Raw genomic sequence first — 19,383 nt, forward strand, 5'->3', positions numbered from 1 at the left:
CTGTCATTTAAAGTGTTTCTCGATTTTTTTTTTCAAAGTTTAATGAACAGCAGGGCAAAGAAAAGTCATTTTACATAGGAGCTAATGGCTAATCTAAGGCTTAGACCATTAGCATTAACATTACTGCCAATTTCCCCCCTGAGGGACGAAGAAAGGTTTATCTTCTTATCTTATCTTATCTTGTCTTATCTTATTAGCTCCTCTGACAAACAAAAAGCTCAGACTCTAAGCTTTTCTGTTTGTTTGTTAAGATTAAAAAAATCAAGGTTTTAGGGGATGACCAGCATTTGCTGGCATTGAAAATGGATTTGTGCATTTATCAGATTAATGTTAATTTTTTGCGTATTCTTTCTTTCTTTCTTTCTTTCTTTTTAGAATGATGGTTTCTCTGTTTTTATACTGTTTTGATCCGTGCTTTTGATTAAGTAAAGAATCTGTATCCATCCATTTTCTATTCCGCTTATCCATTAAAGGTCTCGGGGGCTGGAGCCTATCCCAGCTGACATTAGGGGTTCACCCTGGGCGGGTGTTCAGTTCGTTGCAGGGCCATCAGGAGCAATTAGGGGTTCAGTATCTTGCACAAGGATACTTGGACATGATCACCGGGGGAAGTGGGGATCGAACCAGCGACCCTTTGGTTGTTAGACGGCCACTCTACCTCTTAGCCATGCCGCCCCAAGTAAAGCATCTGTATCCATCAAATGGTTTTTCAGTTTTAAAAGGATTAAGTCTTAGAAAAAAAGAAAAAGAAAGGCCCCTGTGGTGTTTACTTGTAAACAAAGTTAGCGTTTCTCACCAAAACACATTATTTCTTTCTGTGAGGCCTGACAAATGTTCTTCCTCATCTGAAAACTTAATTAATTGAACGCTTCAGATTATGCTTGTTCACATCCATGTTTGCAAGCTTGCAGCCTTTGTCGATGCCTTGCTACGCTTCTTTGTCTTGTACTACACAAACTATTAATCAATGGAATATCAAGAGACTGTTGGCAGGAAATTACATCGCAGGTTATTATACATGCAAATCTTGCACACAATACATACAAAGCAGGCGCTCGCTCATTAAACATCGGTCCATAGTGCTCCAAAAGCTCCACAGAGCATGTTTCAATGCAACATCAACAATAGAAGTTCAAGGTTTAAAGCAATAATGACACCATGTTGCCGCAGCAGCATAAAACCCACGCTCCCTCCCACAGGAACGTAAATAAAGTGACAGAATATTGATTATTTAAGTTGCACGTATGTATTTACGAGTGCCATTTAATTAAACCCCGGTAAAGTTTGTGTAAACAGGGTTCTAATTCAATACTAGACAAGAGGTACTGGTGCAATGCACACAATGTAAAGTTGAGAGCTGCCCGTCTCCAGAGAAATTCTGTTGGGTTGAAGCAGTCACAGTGCTGCTGAACGGAGGAACAATGCTCCTCAAGGGATAGGAGAGGAGCGAAGGATAGTGGTGGAGGTAAATGAAGGAAGGAGAGAGGGAGGGAATATGAGCCTCAGAGCCATTCGTCTTTGTCACCACCCCTCCCCCCTCTCTTCCTCTCTGTTTCCTCTCATCCTCCTCTCTTCTCCCATAATGTCTTGTTCTCTCTCTATCTTGGCTTTAATCTGAAGACGCTGCATCGAGGTGATGGCTGTTGACAGCACCACCCTTATGACGTGAAACTTCTCATCTGTTGATGTATGCATGAGTGGAGGGGTTGGACGGGAGAGGCTCTACTGTTTCCAACCTGCTGACTTTGATGTAAATGTGACATTTTAAGACGTCACTGGGTTTTCTAATGTTGGGGGGGGGGGGGGAAGCTAAACAACCTGAGATCCGGAGAACAGACGGTGAGAGGGAGACAGAAGCGAGTTCGTCTTTAAAAACTGAGACTGAAACCAGAGAAGAAGAGAGAGACAGATGGAGACAGAAAAATTAATCACGCTACTTTATTCCTCATGGAGGCAGATGCTAGCTCCTCTTTCACTACTTCCCTATCACTTTCCTCATCAAAGCAAGACCAATATTAGGAAATCCAGTGTGTGTGTGTGTGTGTGTGTGTGTGTGTGTGTGTGTGTGTGTGTGTGTGTGTGTGTGTGTGTAGGCCAATTGCCCTTGGCCAAAGTAGGGCAGGAGAGCCTGGCATCAACTCAGTTTCCTGCATGAGTGACCGGAGGAAAATGTGTGTGTGTGTGTGAGTGTGTATATATACGCCTTACAGCAACTCGCTGTCAAAGAGGGGGAGGAGTCACCAAACACACCAGTGAGGGAGAGATAGGGAAGGAATGGAGCATAGTAGAGAGAGAGGGAGAGAGAGAGTTAGCATCTGTTGTTTCTGTGGCAGCTGAGCAGCACTGGGCTGATTTTACGCGCACACACACACACACACACACACACACACACACACACTCCTGCATACCTACACACATACTTACATAGAGACACACACATTTACATCTTTCCGCTTGGTTTTCTCACATGCGGGATACAACTGCCTTTCTCTTCATCATCTCTTTCACACACACATCTGCTCTCGCTCTCTCTATCTCTCCCTCTCTCTCTCTCTCTCTCTCTCATTCACATCGCGGGAGTCTAAGCCGCAAACTCCACGCTCACATGTACAGACGTGACCGCCGTTGTACCGGCATCACACGGCGTGGATGTTGAACCAGCCAGCAGCATGTGAGTACAGCCAAGAGGGAGTTGGGAGAAGTGGAGTGTTAGTGTTAGAGGGATGGATGGATGGATGGATGGATGGATGACATTTTAACACTCTTGTTAGTTGAGGGGAATGATGGTGAAGCTTGTGTTGGACCTGATCGGGTGGTGCACTGACACCACGCTCTTGTGCCCAGCGATGCAGCATTAGGACGTAGTCTCCTGAATGCTGTGTGTGTCAGAGATTATCAGTGGTGTGGAAACGTCACGCGTTAGTGGGAACAATCTCATTTCCAGAACTGTTGTTTTGTTTGCCTCATTGTTGTAACAAAGTGAATTATTTTCATACTTTTCCACACTGACTTTTAAGACCAAAGATGATCGAGATTACGGTTTGTCTCAGATCTTGCCCTCATTTCCACTTTTGAAACAGGATTATCTGATCTACTGGGGGTTTTTTTTGCTTCAGGACCAAGTAAATCCAATAGTTCCTTGTTCTGTAGATTACAAAGAGAACCAGACGTACTGCTGCAACAACTCCTTTTTGTGTCTCTTTTTATTCAATGTCCTTCCTCCAACATCTCTTTCTGATTTTGTTTTTATTCTATTTTCTTTATCTGATCTTGCTGCAACACATCAAAGCTCCGTCACTCCCCCTCTCTTTTCTCTCACCTCATTGTATTTTATTTCCTGCCTCCTCCCTCTGTCTATTTCAGTCTCTCTTATTTTTAATCCCATAATACTGCATTGAGGCGACGTGTGTTGAGATTGACAGATTGTGAAAGTTCATCCTGTATGTTTTTGATGGGTGTGATAATACTATTGAGTGTAAACAAACACGACTCGGAGTGTTAATCCATCAATTCATACTGGATTAGAGCTGATGCTGGTCTAAGATTGAACGTGTCAAACTGAGGTCAGCCACGAGAGATTTCAGATGAGAAATAAATTCAACTTTAAGTGATTTGATCATTCTCTAATTACGAAAAGATTGGAAGTTTCGATGTCACAGTGGCGAAGCTGTTTGCATGAAATGTATCAAATTAAATTGCCAGACACACAGCACCAAAACTGTCCCTCATTTTTACAAAATCCCTGTACCACCAACATGTCAGTAACTTACAGCTTTGAGGCGTTTTAGTAGAGTGTAGTTTGAGCAATGATGTGTCTGAGTTTTGGGCATTTTGGAGGAAATCAAAGGCGATATCTTGACATTGGGATCTGTTTTTTTTTAAAGGCTAAGACTGCGCACAGAGAGTTAAACAAGAAAAGGAAAACAGAAATAGGGAGGAAGAGAGGCAGCATCAGGAGATAATGCAGGTTCCAGATCAGTGTGTGTTTGTGTGCTCGTGTCTACCTCGAGTATGATTGAATTACTCAGGGTTAATTAGATTCTGTAGTCCACAGTAATGGTTTAGGGACACACACACACACACGCACGCACACACGCACACGCACAGACACAGGGACATTCTTCAGAAGGGCTTTTTCAGGCTTATTGCCAGCAGCGTTGTCATCTGTGTGTTATAGTTCAGAGGTTTCTGGGAAGCTGTGTGGTGTTCACATTATGGATTTTTTCTCTTTTTTTTTTACATCATACACACATGTGCTGTTTATCTGTCCTCTCTGATTTAAAGAATATGTTTTTTTTTTCCTCAAGGAGGACAAGAGACATTTGTTTTTTCATGTTTTGCATTTCCATAAATAATGTACATTTATAATTAAAGAGGCACAATGACATTTTTAAGGCCTCTGGAAAAAAAAAAGGGGGTCAGAAATGAAAGTGTTTTTGCTGTTTGTAGCACAGGGATACAAGCGCAGGGCTGAGTGTTTGAGTAATTCTCTGCACTTTGCATTGATTGGCTGACCAGTAGCACTCTTGCAATTTTACTGCTTTTCATTTGGATTAGATGAGACGATTCAATGTAGTCAGAAAATGCATTGTTGCATTCATGTGGTAGTTAATTTTGGTTTATAAATAGATTCATTCCCTTGTGGATATTGCAGAGTAGTAACTACTGGGTGCAAGAGTGGAAATGGATGGGAAGAATTCAGTCATTTTGGGGATGATGGTCTTTTGATGTGTGTGTTTCCAGTAGATTTGTTTCGTTCCAAATGTAACGAGCCAAACTCCATGAAAGCGTCGCACCGATGATGCCATGTCACACCGATGATGCCATGTCACACCACCGCTCAGCTGCCTCAACGTCACTGTGTGAAATCAGTGTGCATGTATCTTGCGACGCTTGTGATCAGCACAGATTCGTCTTATTTGTTCGCCACCTACAACACAACATGTAGGCAGCTGCAGTCAGATTCCTCTATCGCCTTAGTCTGAGTCACATGGCTTTATCGTATTAAAGTCTATGAGTGGGCTTCTCCTCAGAAGGAAAACTCAAGTAATTGCTTTTCTTTTGGTTAAACAGACTCAGCTCTAATTTTAGTTATATGAAACTTGCTTTTATGTTATTGACATATAAGTGGAGGAAAGAGGATCCCCACTCTTACCAATCCGGTTGATCAAGGATGTTCCTTCTGGTCGGTGAACCTGGGAATGAGCCCTGAAACCCAGAAATGAGTCACCTGTGTTCAACCTCGGATTCCCTCGTGTCAAATTCAGAAGTTTCAGGTTTCGTGCCTCAATGAACACCTGTGGTAAATGGCAGCTTCGTATAGTTTTATTCTGTAGCATCTTTTAAATAAACACGGTAAATAACAAATGGCTAAATTGGACTTCAGAGGATGTCAAACATCATCACAGCAACACACGGAGGCAGAAGGAAGAAGCAGGAGGCCGGTTGTGCTGTCGTCACGTGTCCGTGGTAGTTAATGGCCCGCAATTAGCTTTGTACTGTAAATGATGCTTCAATAATAATTAAAGCTGTTTGCATTTGTGAAGATGACCTCGTTGAGTCTCGTTTTGTCTGGCACAGATATTACTTTCTGCAATGATCCTACAATTCTACAATTTCATTGAGCAGACGCTTTTGTCCAAAGCGACGTACGACACAAGATCCGGTGTAAAATATCTTGTTCGCTTTTGGTTGAGGCAGTCCATGACGATGCTAACTTCCAGGTTGGTCTATTAAAAAAAAGTCACTCCTGTGGTACTATTTTCATACAAATTCATGAAAATAAAAAAAAACCGAATGTAAGAAGAGAAATAACAAGACAGTTCAGTGAGAATCAAAACACTGGCGGTGGTTTCTTCCTCATGTGGACGCTCAGGAAACGTCTGTGTGCTTGATTTATGAAAACCTTTACAATCCTGCACGATCAGATTTGCTACCACTAATTTTTACTGATGTGATGTATTTGAGTCATGTTTTTGTGTGCCTGGTTTTTCAAGAGTGTGTGTGTGTGTGTGTGTGTGTGTGTGTGTGTGTGTGTGTGTGTCAGTCACACCTGGTGGAAAGTGTCATTTATCTGTCAGTAAAAAGTGGAGCTGTTTGTCCTTCACACACATTATATGAACACACACACACACGATTATACATACTGTGCATATATCATTGCTGCGTGTGTGTGTGTGTTTTTGAGATGTTATTGATATGAATTTGATCTGATGTAACAGGAGTTCTTATTCACATCAAACAGAATATCAGATCATGACTGTAAAGAATCTGTTGACAGTTTGATGTCTGCACTTCTGTTTAAATGACGTGGGTAGAAGTGTTGCATTTTTTATATAATATTCATTACATATTAAAACACATATTGCACATATATTAAGAAATGGGGCTGCATGCAGCTCTTTACTTAAACCTCCACCAGCCATCACTGCTGCTTTTACCTCAACTGAGCAAAAATGATTGAGGCATAAGAAATCCCTGTCATTCAGCTGCAACTAATGTGGGGCTGCTTTTAAAAGAAGCTTAAATTAGATTCTTTGTAAATATTTAAATATTTGAGCAGAGGTTATTTTTAAGGAGAATGCATATAAATCCATAAATGATCAGGCCAAATATGGGTTGGTAGATCAATACTCCTCTAACAATGTTTGTCCTCTCTTTTGTGTGTGTCTCTTTTGTGTGTGTGTGTGTGTGTGTGTGTATTTGTAGAGTACAGTCGTTTTGAGGCGAAGATTCATGACCTGAGGGAACAGATGATGACCAGCAGTGTCAGTTCCAGCTCCATGTCGCTCCGCTCCACGCAGAAACGCACACTTTACATCAGGTACTGCACAATACACACACACACACACACACACACACACACACAGGGGACAGAGGTGACTGATTGTCGAGTGTCCTTCAGGGTGACACCAACTATTATAGGTCTTATCTCAGCTGTCGTGTGTGTGTGTGTGTGTGTGTGTGTGTGTGTGTGTGTGTGTGTTTGTTTGTTTGTTTGTTTGCGTGCGCTTGTGAGAAAGAGAGAGAGGGAAAGAGAGTTTATCACTTCTGAAATCACAATTAGTTTGTCTGACGAGTGCTGTCCCACACACACACAAACACATCCATCCTCTGTCAGCTCTCTGTCCTTCCTGCCCTCACGAGTCTCTCTTGTCCAGTCTTCTTGGAACCACCTCACCTCTCTCTCTCTCTCTCTCTCTTCACGTCTCTTCGGAGAGGCGTTTCCTCCGACTACAACCCAATGCCGTCGCAATATTTGAAATATTGAGTGAATGCAAGGTTGCTGAGTCCGGATGAGTCCCAGAGGATCTCTCAGAAGATCTATGAGGTGTCAGAAGACATCTCTAGAGTCTGAATCCACCAGCAAGGCTTCGAGTTGCCCTTCATCGGTGTAGGAATGAAAGAGATACAGGGAAACGAGCAAGTTGGTGTGATTTGTTATTCATTTATTTTACACAAAATAATATCGTCTGAGTAATGTAGTGTTTAAACATAGTTTGAGCCTTAAAAATGCTGAACTACCATGAAACAAGGCTCTTGTACTTATTTTTAATGCATTTTTTTTTAAAGGCTTTATCTGGTTTCACCAAGGGTTCAGCATGTCGTCTGTCTACATGTGATAGGAAACCATCATCTTTCGTGGATTATTTTCAGCTAACAGGAGCAATGATTCAACAACTGTAATTTTGAGGAACATATTTTCCATAACTTCTAATAAAATTGGCTTTTGGTTAAACGCCTGAAATAAGGTCAGGAGTTTAAATTATTAGTACATGTTTTAATGTTTTTACTCATTGAACAAAAAACATTTTGTTGTTGCTATGTCGCCCTGGGCCAGGTGTTCGACGATGCACTGATAACATGGGGGGCTTGAATAAGGTTTTATGTTGTTGTTATGTTCTGTGGAATCAAACACAGTAGTAAATAGTGAACTTGAAGCATTTATGTGTTTCAGTAACTGCACTTTCTTTCAAGTGGATGAATGAGACTACAAATCTTGAGAAAAATTTCGATCAGTAAACCTCAAAGAGTTGAAAATTTGGAAGGGTTCAAAAAAACAGGGAGCATTTCAGTTTGTCATTTCCAGGCATTTGCACTAAAAAAGAAGGAGAGCTTGAAATGCGTTGAATATTGAAATGCACAATACATTTTTAAAACTTTTCTCACTTCCTCTCCTGCATTAACTGTGAAGATTCCGCTCAGTAGAGCCGCGGCAGATTGTCATAAAGGTTTTTCACTGGAGAAGTTAGCTGCGATGTAGTTCGATGGCAGTTAGAAAGAAGCAGTGGAGCGTCGGGAAGTGCACCATGCTTCAGTTCTTCCATGTTTGTTTCCTGATGCCTGATGGAAAAAAGAAGTCACGCAAAATACCACAAAAGTAAGTTCAGCTGACAAGTGTTGTGCATGAAAGGAACATTTGACCTGAACTGTGCACTGCTGTTACAAATGAGTTACCTTGAACTTCACACATGCACACACACACACACACACACACACACACACACACACACACACACACACGCACGCACATATTGACTCACCCAGAAAGTAGGACTGAGGGCAGCATGGACATGATCCTTGACCAGAGGCCAAAGCTCGCAGCCTTGCAGGAGATGTAGTCCATCGCTAGATGATTGCCATAGAAACAGACAAAATATGATTATCATTCGTAAGTAATTCCATTTTGTCTCTTTGAGGGTGTTTAAATGTAAATTAAAAACAAATGATCCCCTTTGTGAACTGTAGCTTTATTAGGAGAATATGAGGAAACACAACATTGCAGCTGCTTGTCATCACTCTTGTTAAATTTTTAAGTCGTCACCCTACGGCAGGATTATCATTAGCATTAATTAAGTGAGCACCCACTGAGATTTTTTTTTTTTTTTTTTATTCTGAATTACACATGTGGACTGAAACCGAATCAAACAAAAAGTGCTCTTTCATTAGGAAAGATATTTACCATGTGGAGCAACAGAAATTTCTTTTTGTAGCAGATCTTTTCGAAACAGAGCTGGATGAGAGAGAAGATAACATGAGAAGAATAGTTGATAGCAATACAAACAAGAGTAATTCACTCCATGTCATACAGATCACCTGCATTATTATTCTGTGTAAGTGCTTCAGGAGTCAGCATTGAAGCAGCAGTTTGAAAGGCCCTTATTGAATATCTCACTTTAAATGTTAAAGCCAAAAAGGCTTTTTTCAGTTTTGACAGGCATTTCCACAAGAGAATAGCATACAAAAGGTACTTTTGCCTTCAGATGCTAAAAAATAACCTCGAAGACATAAACGGTGAGAAAAGCTCTAAATGGCTTCAGATATCCTCCTGTAACAAACTGCTTATTCATACAGACCATTTCATCAGGGATTTGTGCATATTTCAAATTAATCTTGACGTCAACATTCTTCAAAATCAAGTCTAAATCAGGCCGGTGTCATTTCAGGGTACGTGGAATCATGTTGTAACCCCAGCAGGATCTCCCATGATGCATCACTGTCACATTGTCCGCTCACAAAGGACCAATCTACATCTAGCAGGAAGGCTGGAGGTAGCAGCCAATTGGTGGTGCTGAGGCTGTGGGTGCATGACAAATCTGCTGCTCTGGGCTTCTGTGTGTGTGTGTGTGTGTGTGTGTGTGTGTGTGTGTGTGTGTGTGTGTGTGTGTGTGTGTGTTTCTTCTCCCTGCTCTTCATTAGACTTCCACCTCATTGTAGTTTTATTCTGAACTGTCTGGCCTGATAGATGGCATTGTGATAATGTAGTTCACTACGAGCACATTGAACAAGCTGGATAAGCAAGGCAGGAGTAACACTATCAATTTTTTACGGCTATGGTTTACATCAAAGGATGCCGCATAACAGGAAAGGCTAAAAGAGCAAGACAACAAAGAGTTAATTGCACTGCAGAGGAGAGACGGAGTGTCTTACAAAAAGACAAAGACAGGAGAGCTAACAATGAGTGCAATACAGTCAGAACAAATGTTTGCAAAGCCGAAGGAGGACAAAAAAATGGCTTATTGATTGGTACAAGACAGCATTCTTATAACCAAGCTCCTTGTGGGTAAAGCGCACTTTTAAATGCTGTAAGCTAAGTTCAACAAGCATCAATTATCTGCCAGCCTTGCAAAAAAAAACAAAAAAACAACAACACTAACAGTAAGGAAAAAACAGTATGTAAGGTAAAACATTGTAGCAATTAACTTGTTCCTCCACTTATTTAATTAAATCTTGGAGGTTCTCACATGGGCGTTCAAATGGCTCCGATACTCAGAGCAGATGATTGATTCCGAGTTACATTTACAGGCTGTTGTGCATCACTGTTGCTTTTGTTCTTGTGTGTATTTCTGTTGTAAGCCTCAACTGTGTGGAAAACCTGTTGCATGTATGTGAACCATCTGATCTAAGAAATCATGCAGCCTTTAACTCGCTGTCTTCACTGTTTCTGGAACCTTGGAAATATTGGCAGAATGATAATGACTAAATAAATGAGAGGGAATATCCGCTTGTTGACTTCTCAGCCAGGGAAACTTGAATTTGTAAGATCATATTTCTGTTACACTACAAATGCACCCTGAGCTATAAACCGCCTTTGTGGATGCAGTCTGATAGAGAGACCTTTTCGAGCCTTGTGTTTGGAGCATTTTTGATTAATTTAGGTCCAAACCTAAAGTGTTTAAATTCTACGTGATGTGCTGCTGATCTGTTTGTTGCAGGCTGATCTGGTGCCAGGTGATGTAATAGAGCCAGCTTTAATTACTAACCAACTCCTCCTACAAAACCTTTACTCATTGCGGCGAGTAGTCGCTCCTCTAATCCGGTGACTCTTTGAGTCACAGCCCCCAAGAGGTTGCAGTTCACCCCTGGACCTGCCCCCCCCCCCCCCCCCCCCCCAGGTCAAGAACTGTTTCATAACTTTTATAGGAACATGTTCTCTCAAGCTCAATAAAGTCTTTGCCAATAAAAATTACAACATTGTAACAAATACATAGAAGGTTAAAAAAAAAAAAAAGCATTCCTTTTTTTTTTTAAACACAACTATTCAGCGACCCCAGAAATGATCTGGTGACTCCCATATAGGTCCTAACCCCCCAGGTTGAGAACCACTACTCTAATCAGAAGTGGGCATGCATTTTCTCATCCATTCACAGGAGGTCACACCGTGTTGCTGTGAGTGTTTATCCAGCCCTCCGCCTCTAATGTGAAACAAACAGACTGAAACTGAGTGATGAAAAGGTGATATGAGGAAGGGGGAGAGATTCTCTGATTTGTCACCCTACATTATCCCTAAATACTCCCCCCCCCCCCCCCCCCAGCTCCTTGGAGCACCAGGACCACTTCTGAGCAGAACTTTGAAATGAGTGGAGTTAGGCTCAGACCTGAGGGTCTAGTTACTCTTGAATCTAACATCATCAAAATATGAAGGGGGTGTTTTTTAATAATTAAGACCGTCTCTGTCCGTGTCTACCTCTCTCTGTCTCATTTTCTTTTTCTCTCACAATATCTCCTCCATCTCTTCTTCTGTTTTATTGATGAAGGCAGTAGAGACTTTAGGGGTTGCCTGTTATTTCAGCTCTAGTTGCTTTGCACACGCACACAGACGCACACAGACGCACACACAAGCACACACACACAAATGCACGCACATATTGCTGGCCTACTTTCCCAGGTCTTTTCCCTCTGGACGGGTTTGGAACTCAGTGGAGGGGTCACAGAGACAGATCGCTGCTTGTGTATACACACACACACACACACACACACACACAAAGTGTAACTCACAACAGAGTGACAAGCACACAAGCATTTACACACAGTCAAGGTCATGAATTTAACAGTGAAGGAAAAGCCTCCTCAGCTGTTTTCACTCTCAGCTGCTCTCTGTCTGCCTCTCAGTTTTGTTTCATCCAAATGTATCTCTAAGTGAATCATACTTGTCAGGATTTGTGAGAAATGTTCGATGTGTTTCAGTGACTGTGAAATGTAAAGGGAATTCTTTCAGTGTGATACTTCTTAATAGTTTGATATGACAGCATCAGGAAGGGTTACTTTCATTGTCCCTGAATGACTCCGCCCTCTCCTACAAAGAAAAAAACGTATCACGCACGCTTGATTGTCTCTGTCTGCAGAGCTTTGTTCGACTATGACGGAAGTGCGTCGGATCTGAGTACACCAAACCAAGCCCTGCCCTTCCACTTCGGGGATATCCTCCACGTGAGCAGCGCTGGGGAAGAAGAGTGGTGGCCCGCCCGTCACCTCAGCCCCCCGCCTCCTAACTGCCCTGAAGTCGGGGTCATCCCCAGCCGCAGGAGGTCAGACTTGAAAGGTTTCGGGATGGTTGGTTAGAGAAGCTGAGGGTTACAGGATGTGGAGGCAGCTAGCTTAAGTCTTCTCCTACAAATCTCATTTGCATTATGTTGAAGTTGTAAAATACTGATTTTATGTTGTCCTCTATTTCCACGGCTGCAACACGGTCATGCAATCCTCATTTGAATTAGAACATGAGGTTAGATGAGTAATGTGAGTCACAGCACCACAATCGGTTTCAGTTGACCCGTGGCTCTATTTTTTTTGTTGACCCGAAACACTCCGAGCTTTATACATCTGCTGAATGCGGTGAAGGTACAGAAATAATCTCTCCCTCCTCCTCCTTCAGTGGAGGAGGTGACAGACCGAGGTTGATAGGTGTCTGAAACGGGCGGAACTGGTTTACGGCACAACAACTGTCTTGTAGCCACTTGTGACACTGTGGGAGGTGAAAAAAGAAAGAAAGACCGAGGGAGGAAGAGAAGTGATGGAAAAAAGGGAGGGAAAGTGATGAAGTGTTAAAAGAAAAGGGGATTAGAGAGGTGTGGGTGTGAGCGAAGGAGTAGGCGTTGGATGTAGAGATTGTCAGGGTTTTGGACGATGGGGTATTAATAGACTAAATTAATCGAGTGTTAACACACAGGCCGAGTGAGCAAATCTGGTGTGTTCGAATATTCTAGAAGAATTAAGTTAAAATTCATATTATTACATATTACCTTCATATCAAAATAGAGATTGGCGGAATTTATGCTCTGGTTTCAGGAATATCTGCAATCTGTCTGCAACACTTATCAACCTCTTCCTCTCTCCCTTCCCATTCTTTCTCTCCTCCTCTTCTCCTCCACCTCTGCTCCTTTTCTTTCCTCTCCTCATCACCTTCTCCCTTTTCTCACGAATTCCTCTCAACTCCTCTCGACCGCTCTTGTAGCTCCGCCCCGTCCCTTTCCACTTCCTCACCCTTCCGGCCATCCTCTTTTCCCTCACCTCTTGCGCTCTCCTTTAACTCACTCTACCACTAACCTTCATCACCTCCTCCCTTTCTCCCTACTCCACCTCTCTCCTCCTCTTCCTCCTCTCTTGTTGTCTTCTCTTACTTCACTGGAGAGAAGGAGACGGCGTGTTGAGGACAAATATTAATTCATAAAGCGGCAGCATGATAATAATATTGCTGTGAACATACTGTTGGGTTGTAAGGCCTTTGAGAGCCAAACTGTCGTCAGGGGATTAAAAGTAAAGAAGGAAACATTTTTGCTTCAGTCAGTTTTGTCATTTCTGCTGGGGACCATGAAACTGCTTGTTTTCGTTCAGTAACATTTGTTACTGACCTTAGGAGGTTGACAGCTGCGTTATGTAAGACTTTGTCTAAAAACACATCTGGCTTTTCAGCCCGAATAGAAAATTAAGCTTCAACAAAGAAACAGGTCCCAGAACTGAGACACTGGAGGTTCACCTCATGTAAAATTCAAGACTTGGATATGATCACAGCTCTGCACAGGAAGTTGCAAATCTAATTTTAAACTTATGCTGAGCCTCATTTTGGATGCTTTTGTGACTGCATGTTTTGACTTTAGTCAAAAGTGCAATGTTTTTGTGGAGAACATTTATTTAAGGTTTAAACGATTCATATACATGCATCGCCTAAGTGTTCAATGTGGCAAAGAAGTGTGCAACAGCTTCTTCGGCTGCCGCATACTGAAGTTACAGTGGTGCTTTGACGAATACGCTCGAGTTATTAATCGTTTCCTTTCACAGGGCAGAGAAGAAGGAGAGGTCGAGGTTGAAAACGGTCCGAGTGACGAGGTCGCAGGATAGATCGGTGAGCAACAACCCGTCAAATACGTTGGAGCAATGGCCACAAAGGTCACACACACTCTTTGATTTTCCAACACGGCAAAATAAAAGTCAAATACAAATTTGTTAAAAAAAAAAAAAAAAAAAAGCTATTAAAATTGGTGCGGAAGAAGATTGGACATTTTGTTAACTGCAGTTGTCTTTTTAGAGATTAAATTTGCTGAACATAAGAGCACATCTTGATATATTCAAAATTAATTAAATCTGGATATATCTCATGAATAATTGATTTTTAATCCATTATTTAAAAGCTGTTGCAATAAAAAAAATAATGGTATTTGGTTGTTGGCAAAGCAAGAAGACTTATATTATACATATTATAGGTTTTATGTTATTTATTTTTTACATACATACTTCAGATTTAAAATACTGATGAAAGATTCTTTTAAATGATTATTTTCATTTGTAGATTCCATAAATGGGAGCTCCCTGGCATACGGATCTTAATTTCCCCTCATCTGTAGATGTGGAATATGAAAACAATCCATCAAAAACAGCTCATCCATATCCAACAGTTTTAATTGAGGAGAATTAAAAGTAAACAAAATTGCACCCTTGTTGTTTTGAAATGTGCAGACCCTTCCAGACACTTCCAGTCAGGACTCAGGGCAAGAATATGACTTCACACACACTTCCAGGAGTGTGATGATGAGCGATGACACACCGGTCTAACACTAGTAGCTATTGATATCACTCTGTCACCAGCTCGCTTTCTCACTCCCTCTCTGTTTTCCTCGCAGTATGTGAATCAGCAACTCTGCCACCAGAAACTCTGCATGGGGCAAAAGCTGATAATTAAAAATTAGCGCACACGCATTCACACACTGGATCCCCTGACTCCGGGCTTTGAGAAAAAGTGCAATTAGTCTTGCTCACCCCAAGCCTTGTGTGTGTGTGTGTGTGTGTGTGTGTGTGTGTGTGTGTGTGTGTGTGTGTGTGTGTGTGTGTGTGTGCGCGCGTGCGCAGCTGAGCTTCTGCTGATAACAGTCAACATACAGTTGGGATCAACTGCGGTATGATGATTGATATTCACTCTCCCTCTCTTTCTCTCTCTGTAGGATCAAGATGACAAAGGTAGGTATTTTGCTCATCAGTGACACCTGCTCGATCATGTTTTTAACCCCACATCTAGAAATTACCCTGATGATATCCTTGAACACCCCCCCCCCCCCCCCCCCACCACCACCACCACCACCACCACCACCATCTGTCTTCCTCTCTCTTTGGGGAGCAAGATGGAGGGGAAGGAAGAGGATGTATTAAAATGGACTCTGTAAATTCTGAAGTCAAAATTTTGAATCACGTACAGATTCAGTTTACTCAGTTCAGATTAAACATCTGGATAGAAGGTGGTCACCCTTGGCACTGGAAGTGTGATAGTTTTTTTCCTCCGTTTCAAATCGAGGTGCTTGAGGAGTACTGAGAGGATGGCTGGATACGATGCACTTGAAAGTTTGTAAAGGGACATTTCTGCTGCTGTTAGCCATCAGTTGCCATACAGGCTAAATATACGGGGCTCAGGCTGCATTCTGGAGAAGCAGAGAAAAAAAGAATGTCTTCAGCCATTTGAAAGGCAAAATACACTGTTGAAGTGTAGTGTCTTTTTCGGTTTGTTTTGAACGGCCTCGCATCTTCCAGGACAAAATCTTAGCCATTTCAAATGCAACCATAGCAGAACGCAATGCATGCTGGGATACACTGCAGCCTCCTGCTCACCTGAGGAGGATTATCACATGTAGAATAGATGGATGAATGATATGTGATGGATGTTATCAGTGAGAGTGTGTGTTATTGTGTCAGATTAAAACGATGTGTGTTTATGTTCCTGTTTGTCTCTTTGTGTTTGTTTGATATATATGTGTGTGTGTGTGTGCGCGCGCGCGCGCGCGCGTGCGTGCGTGCATGTGTGCTTGTGTGTTGCTGACTCTGACCTGTCTTGTCCTTCCAGAGCTGGTAACCTCTGGCACCAGCGATAGTGAGAGTAGTTCCTGTAAGTCTAGACCCTCTCTCTCTCTCTCTCTCTCTCTCTCTCTCTCTCTCTCTCTCTCTCTCTCTGTTGGTGTGGGCGTGTCTCTGTCACTACTCATTCTATGTCTTCTTCTTATTTTTATTTGATGTACGGGTGTGTTTTACTTGTGTGTGCTTGTGGGTGTGTTGTACATGTACAGTATATGTTCATGTACACATGTAGTGCTGTGGTGGGGTTATTGGGTTGTTGTGTTCCAATGTGCATGTGTTTCTGTTTGTTCGTGTGTGTGTGTGTGTGTGTGTGTGTGTGTGTGTGTGTGTGTGTGTGTGTCCCTGCTTCTCCAGCCTGTTTTCCACAGCTGTTGAAGAAGTCCAACACTAATCCAGAAGTAGAGAATGGTAGGGGTGTGTGTTTTTGTCAGTACTCACTGCAGCTCTAAATGTGTCCATGACCTCTGTGTATCCAATCAGCTGGCCAGGAGGAGACCTTCCTCACCTACCAACCAGTCATGCAACAGGAAGGTCAGTGTTTCACTCCTATCCCACTTTCCATTTCTTTAAACACACAGTAGTGATCTTACTTTTACATCTCAACCCACTGGAACTCCCTGGTGGTCATCATTAGCTCACGATTTGGAGCCAAACACACTGAGATTTTATTTCCCAGATGTTCCAAAGATCCCAGATATCATTAGTGCATCAGTCTGATGTGCATGGTAGTGCACATCATACCTGAGGAGTCTGATTAAGCTGGAGCATGCAGAACATTTGATAAGAGGATGAGTCAGTTACGGTGGTGCAGTGGTCCGCACTGTCACCTCACAGCAAGAGGGTTCTGGGTTCCAGCCCCGGCTCGAGCACGGGATCTTTCTGTGTGGAGTTTCCATGTTCTCCCTGTTCCTGCGTGGGTTCTCTCTGGTACTCCAGCTTCCTCCCACAGTCCAAAGACATCAAGAGGGGACGAGGCTGATTGATACTCTAAATTGACCGTAGGTGTGACTGTGAGTGTGAATGGTTGTCTGTTTATATGTGTTGGTCCTGCGATGGACTGGTGACCTGTTCAGGGTGAACCCTGCCTCTTGCCCGAAGGCTGCTGGGATAGGCTCCAGCATCCCCACCCCGACCCTTAATACAATGATAAGCAGAGGGAAATGGATGGATGGATGAATGAATGGATGAGTCATGAATTCTACATGTCTCTGGCATCTTTGGGGCAACAAAACAAGCTGTGAACGCACTGCTTGCATCAACTCATAAAGTCGTAATGTTAGCATGCCAGCAACCCATTGATCATTTACAAGCAAACACGTAGCAACATTAGCATTTATTTGTAGCCAAGTATAATATCCACTCACCTTTTCTTGCTGTTATTCTACGAATCCTCCAGAGAAAATATCTGACTCCTTGTTTGCGCTGTGCTGCTGGCAGGCACTCCGTCAAAGCTTCTTCACTGTAAAATGGCTGCATCAGAAGCAGTTGAAAGCAGCGAGATCAAACCAAGACAGCAGCACCGGTGGTTGTTCAGCTGAGGGGATATGTAGGATCGTTTGATATTTTTAATGTGTATTCATTCGTACAAAGAAACTAAATTCAGATGTAATTTACCGGTAATTGTAGATTTTGATTAAATTCAGTGGAATCAATAAAGCTGAAAGTAAAAGGTAACTAATCTCAGGGGCTAGATTGTTGTTATGGATATTTAAATGTTGTCATCGCTCAACTCAAACTGGGTATCAAGCAGTTTTTCTCTTTATGTCCCAGTGAATTACACACGGCCTGTCATCATCCTCGGACCGATGAAAGACCGAGTCAACGATGACCTCATCTCTGAGTTCCCTGACAAGTTTGGCTCCTGCGTCCCACGTGAGTCCCTGTACTCCAGAACGCATGTGACCTCTGAAAGACACTGACACTCGACAAGTGGCCGCGTCAGATGTTTTTATGATGCTGACATGAACACTGGCATCAGTTAAATCTTTAGTCGTATAGTTTTATGTACATTTTTATGGAGTTGATGTTTAGCTTCATCAGAATGAAAACTTGATGACAGGAAGAGCGATCAGTGGAGCTTAAACCCGCTGTACAAAGTTAGTTTGACAGGAAAATGAAAAGTGTAAAAGGGGGTCAAAGAGAGGCTGTGGATAAAAAATTAAAAGGTCATTCTCTTCTATAAGTTCAAACTCAAAACATGAAAGTTTTTTTCACCCAATCAAAGAAGTAAGAGATGAGAAGGCAGCTGAATTAGCATCCTTTTATATATTTATACCGTATTTTTGGAATTTATTTTTTCAAACTAAAATGCTGTGAGATGTTCTTCAACCCACACGCTACCCCTGATCACGAGTGTGAACAGTTACTGAATTTCCTTTGCACATATAAAAAAACCAAACTATCCGTGTATTTGTGTGTGTGTGTGTGTGTGTGTGTGTGTGTGTGTGTGCGCGCGCGCACGTATCTCAGACACTACGCGGCCGCGACGAGACTATGAGGTGGACGGCAGAGATTATCACTTCATGTCCTCCAGAGAGCTTATGGAACGAGAGATCCAGGAACACAAGTTCATCGAGGCCGGACAGTATAACAATCATTTGTACGGAACCAGCATACAGTCTGTTAGAGAAGTCGCTGACAAGGTGAGCAAGAAAAATATGATGAGCGGCAGAGAGAATATGAGGAGATGTAACGGACTACAGAGGAAGCAGAGAAATTGCAGCGATCAGACGGAACAGTTACCTCATCGTTTTTCTCTCTCTCTCTCTCGCTCTCCCCCTCAGGGCAAACACTGTATACTGGACGTATCAGGGAACGCGATAAAACGTCTGCAGCTGGCAGGCCTCCATCCCATCGCTATCTTCATTAGACCACGCAATGTCGACAACATTTTGTAAGTGATTCACGGCAGCACACGCTAACCTGGCTGAGAAAAGTTGCACATTAGATGTCAAATCTGGCCATCAGGCTTTACTTCCTATCTGCAAGGCCCAAGATATACCTGCTTTTTAAGCACACGTCCATGTCCATACCACTAACCGTATGGAAGGTGCTTATTCACTTACTTGCCTACCAATGTTGCATGTTACTGGAGGATTCCACGAGAGGGAGCACCAGACGTAAAACTACACCATTTGAATTGTTTTAAAACCCTAAAGTAGCAGAAGTATGGCTGTAGACACAGGAACTGTAAGCAGTTCGTGGACGCTATTTTGTTCAGAAACGGTCTCAGGAATTTAAAAAGTGCTCAGGTGTCTGATAACGGGAGTC

The 19,383-nt window shown here is 42.5% G+C and overlaps 1 protein-coding gene and 1 long non-coding RNA gene across 6 annotated transcripts in view; one reads left to right on the top strand and one right to left on the bottom strand.

The window, feature by feature from the left end:
- The window catches only part of LOC147249514 (discs large homolog 1-like protein), a 94,531-nt gene that overhangs the window by 73,866 nt on the left and 1,282 nt on the right, over window positions 1-19,383 (top strand). For 4 of the 5 annotated variants that reach the window (XM_086224943.1, XM_086224944.1, XM_086224945.1 and 1 more), the window contains 8 exons: window positions 6,709-6,823; window positions 12,126-12,308; window positions 14,056-14,119; window positions 15,213-15,228; window positions 16,594-16,644; window positions 17,884-17,985; window positions 18,583-18,755; window positions 18,897-19,006. In XM_086224943.1, the coding sequence (XP_086081069.1) occupies window positions 6,709-6,823; window positions 12,126-12,308; window positions 14,056-14,119; window positions 15,213-15,228; window positions 16,594-16,644; window positions 17,884-17,985; window positions 18,583-18,755; window positions 18,897-19,006 (814 nt within the window). Of the gene's footprint in view, window positions 1-6,708; window positions 6,824-12,125; window positions 12,309-14,055; window positions 14,120-15,212; window positions 15,229-16,102; window positions 16,145-16,593; window positions 16,645-17,883; window positions 17,986-18,582; window positions 18,756-18,896; window positions 19,007-19,383 lie in introns of all 5 variants that reach the window. The other variant, XM_086224948.1, reaches the window with a different exon arrangement.
- On the bottom strand, window positions 8,602-17,548 carry LOC147249515 (uncharacterized). The gene is made up of 3 exons (XR_015119313.1): window positions 17,478-17,548; window positions 8,963-9,013; window positions 8,602-8,628 (listed from the first exon to the last, which is right to left on the bottom strand). It is a non-coding gene; the product is annotated as an uncharacterized LOC147249515 (long non-coding RNA).

Source organism: Aulostomus chinensis, chromosome 14, assembly GCF_037954235.1.
Source record: "Aulostomus chinensis isolate RoL2024-O1b breed Wild chromosome 14, RoL_Achi_v1.0, whole genome shotgun sequence".
NCBI lineage: Eukaryota > Metazoa > Chordata > Actinopteri > Syngnathiformes > Aulostomidae > Aulostomus > Aulostomus chinensis.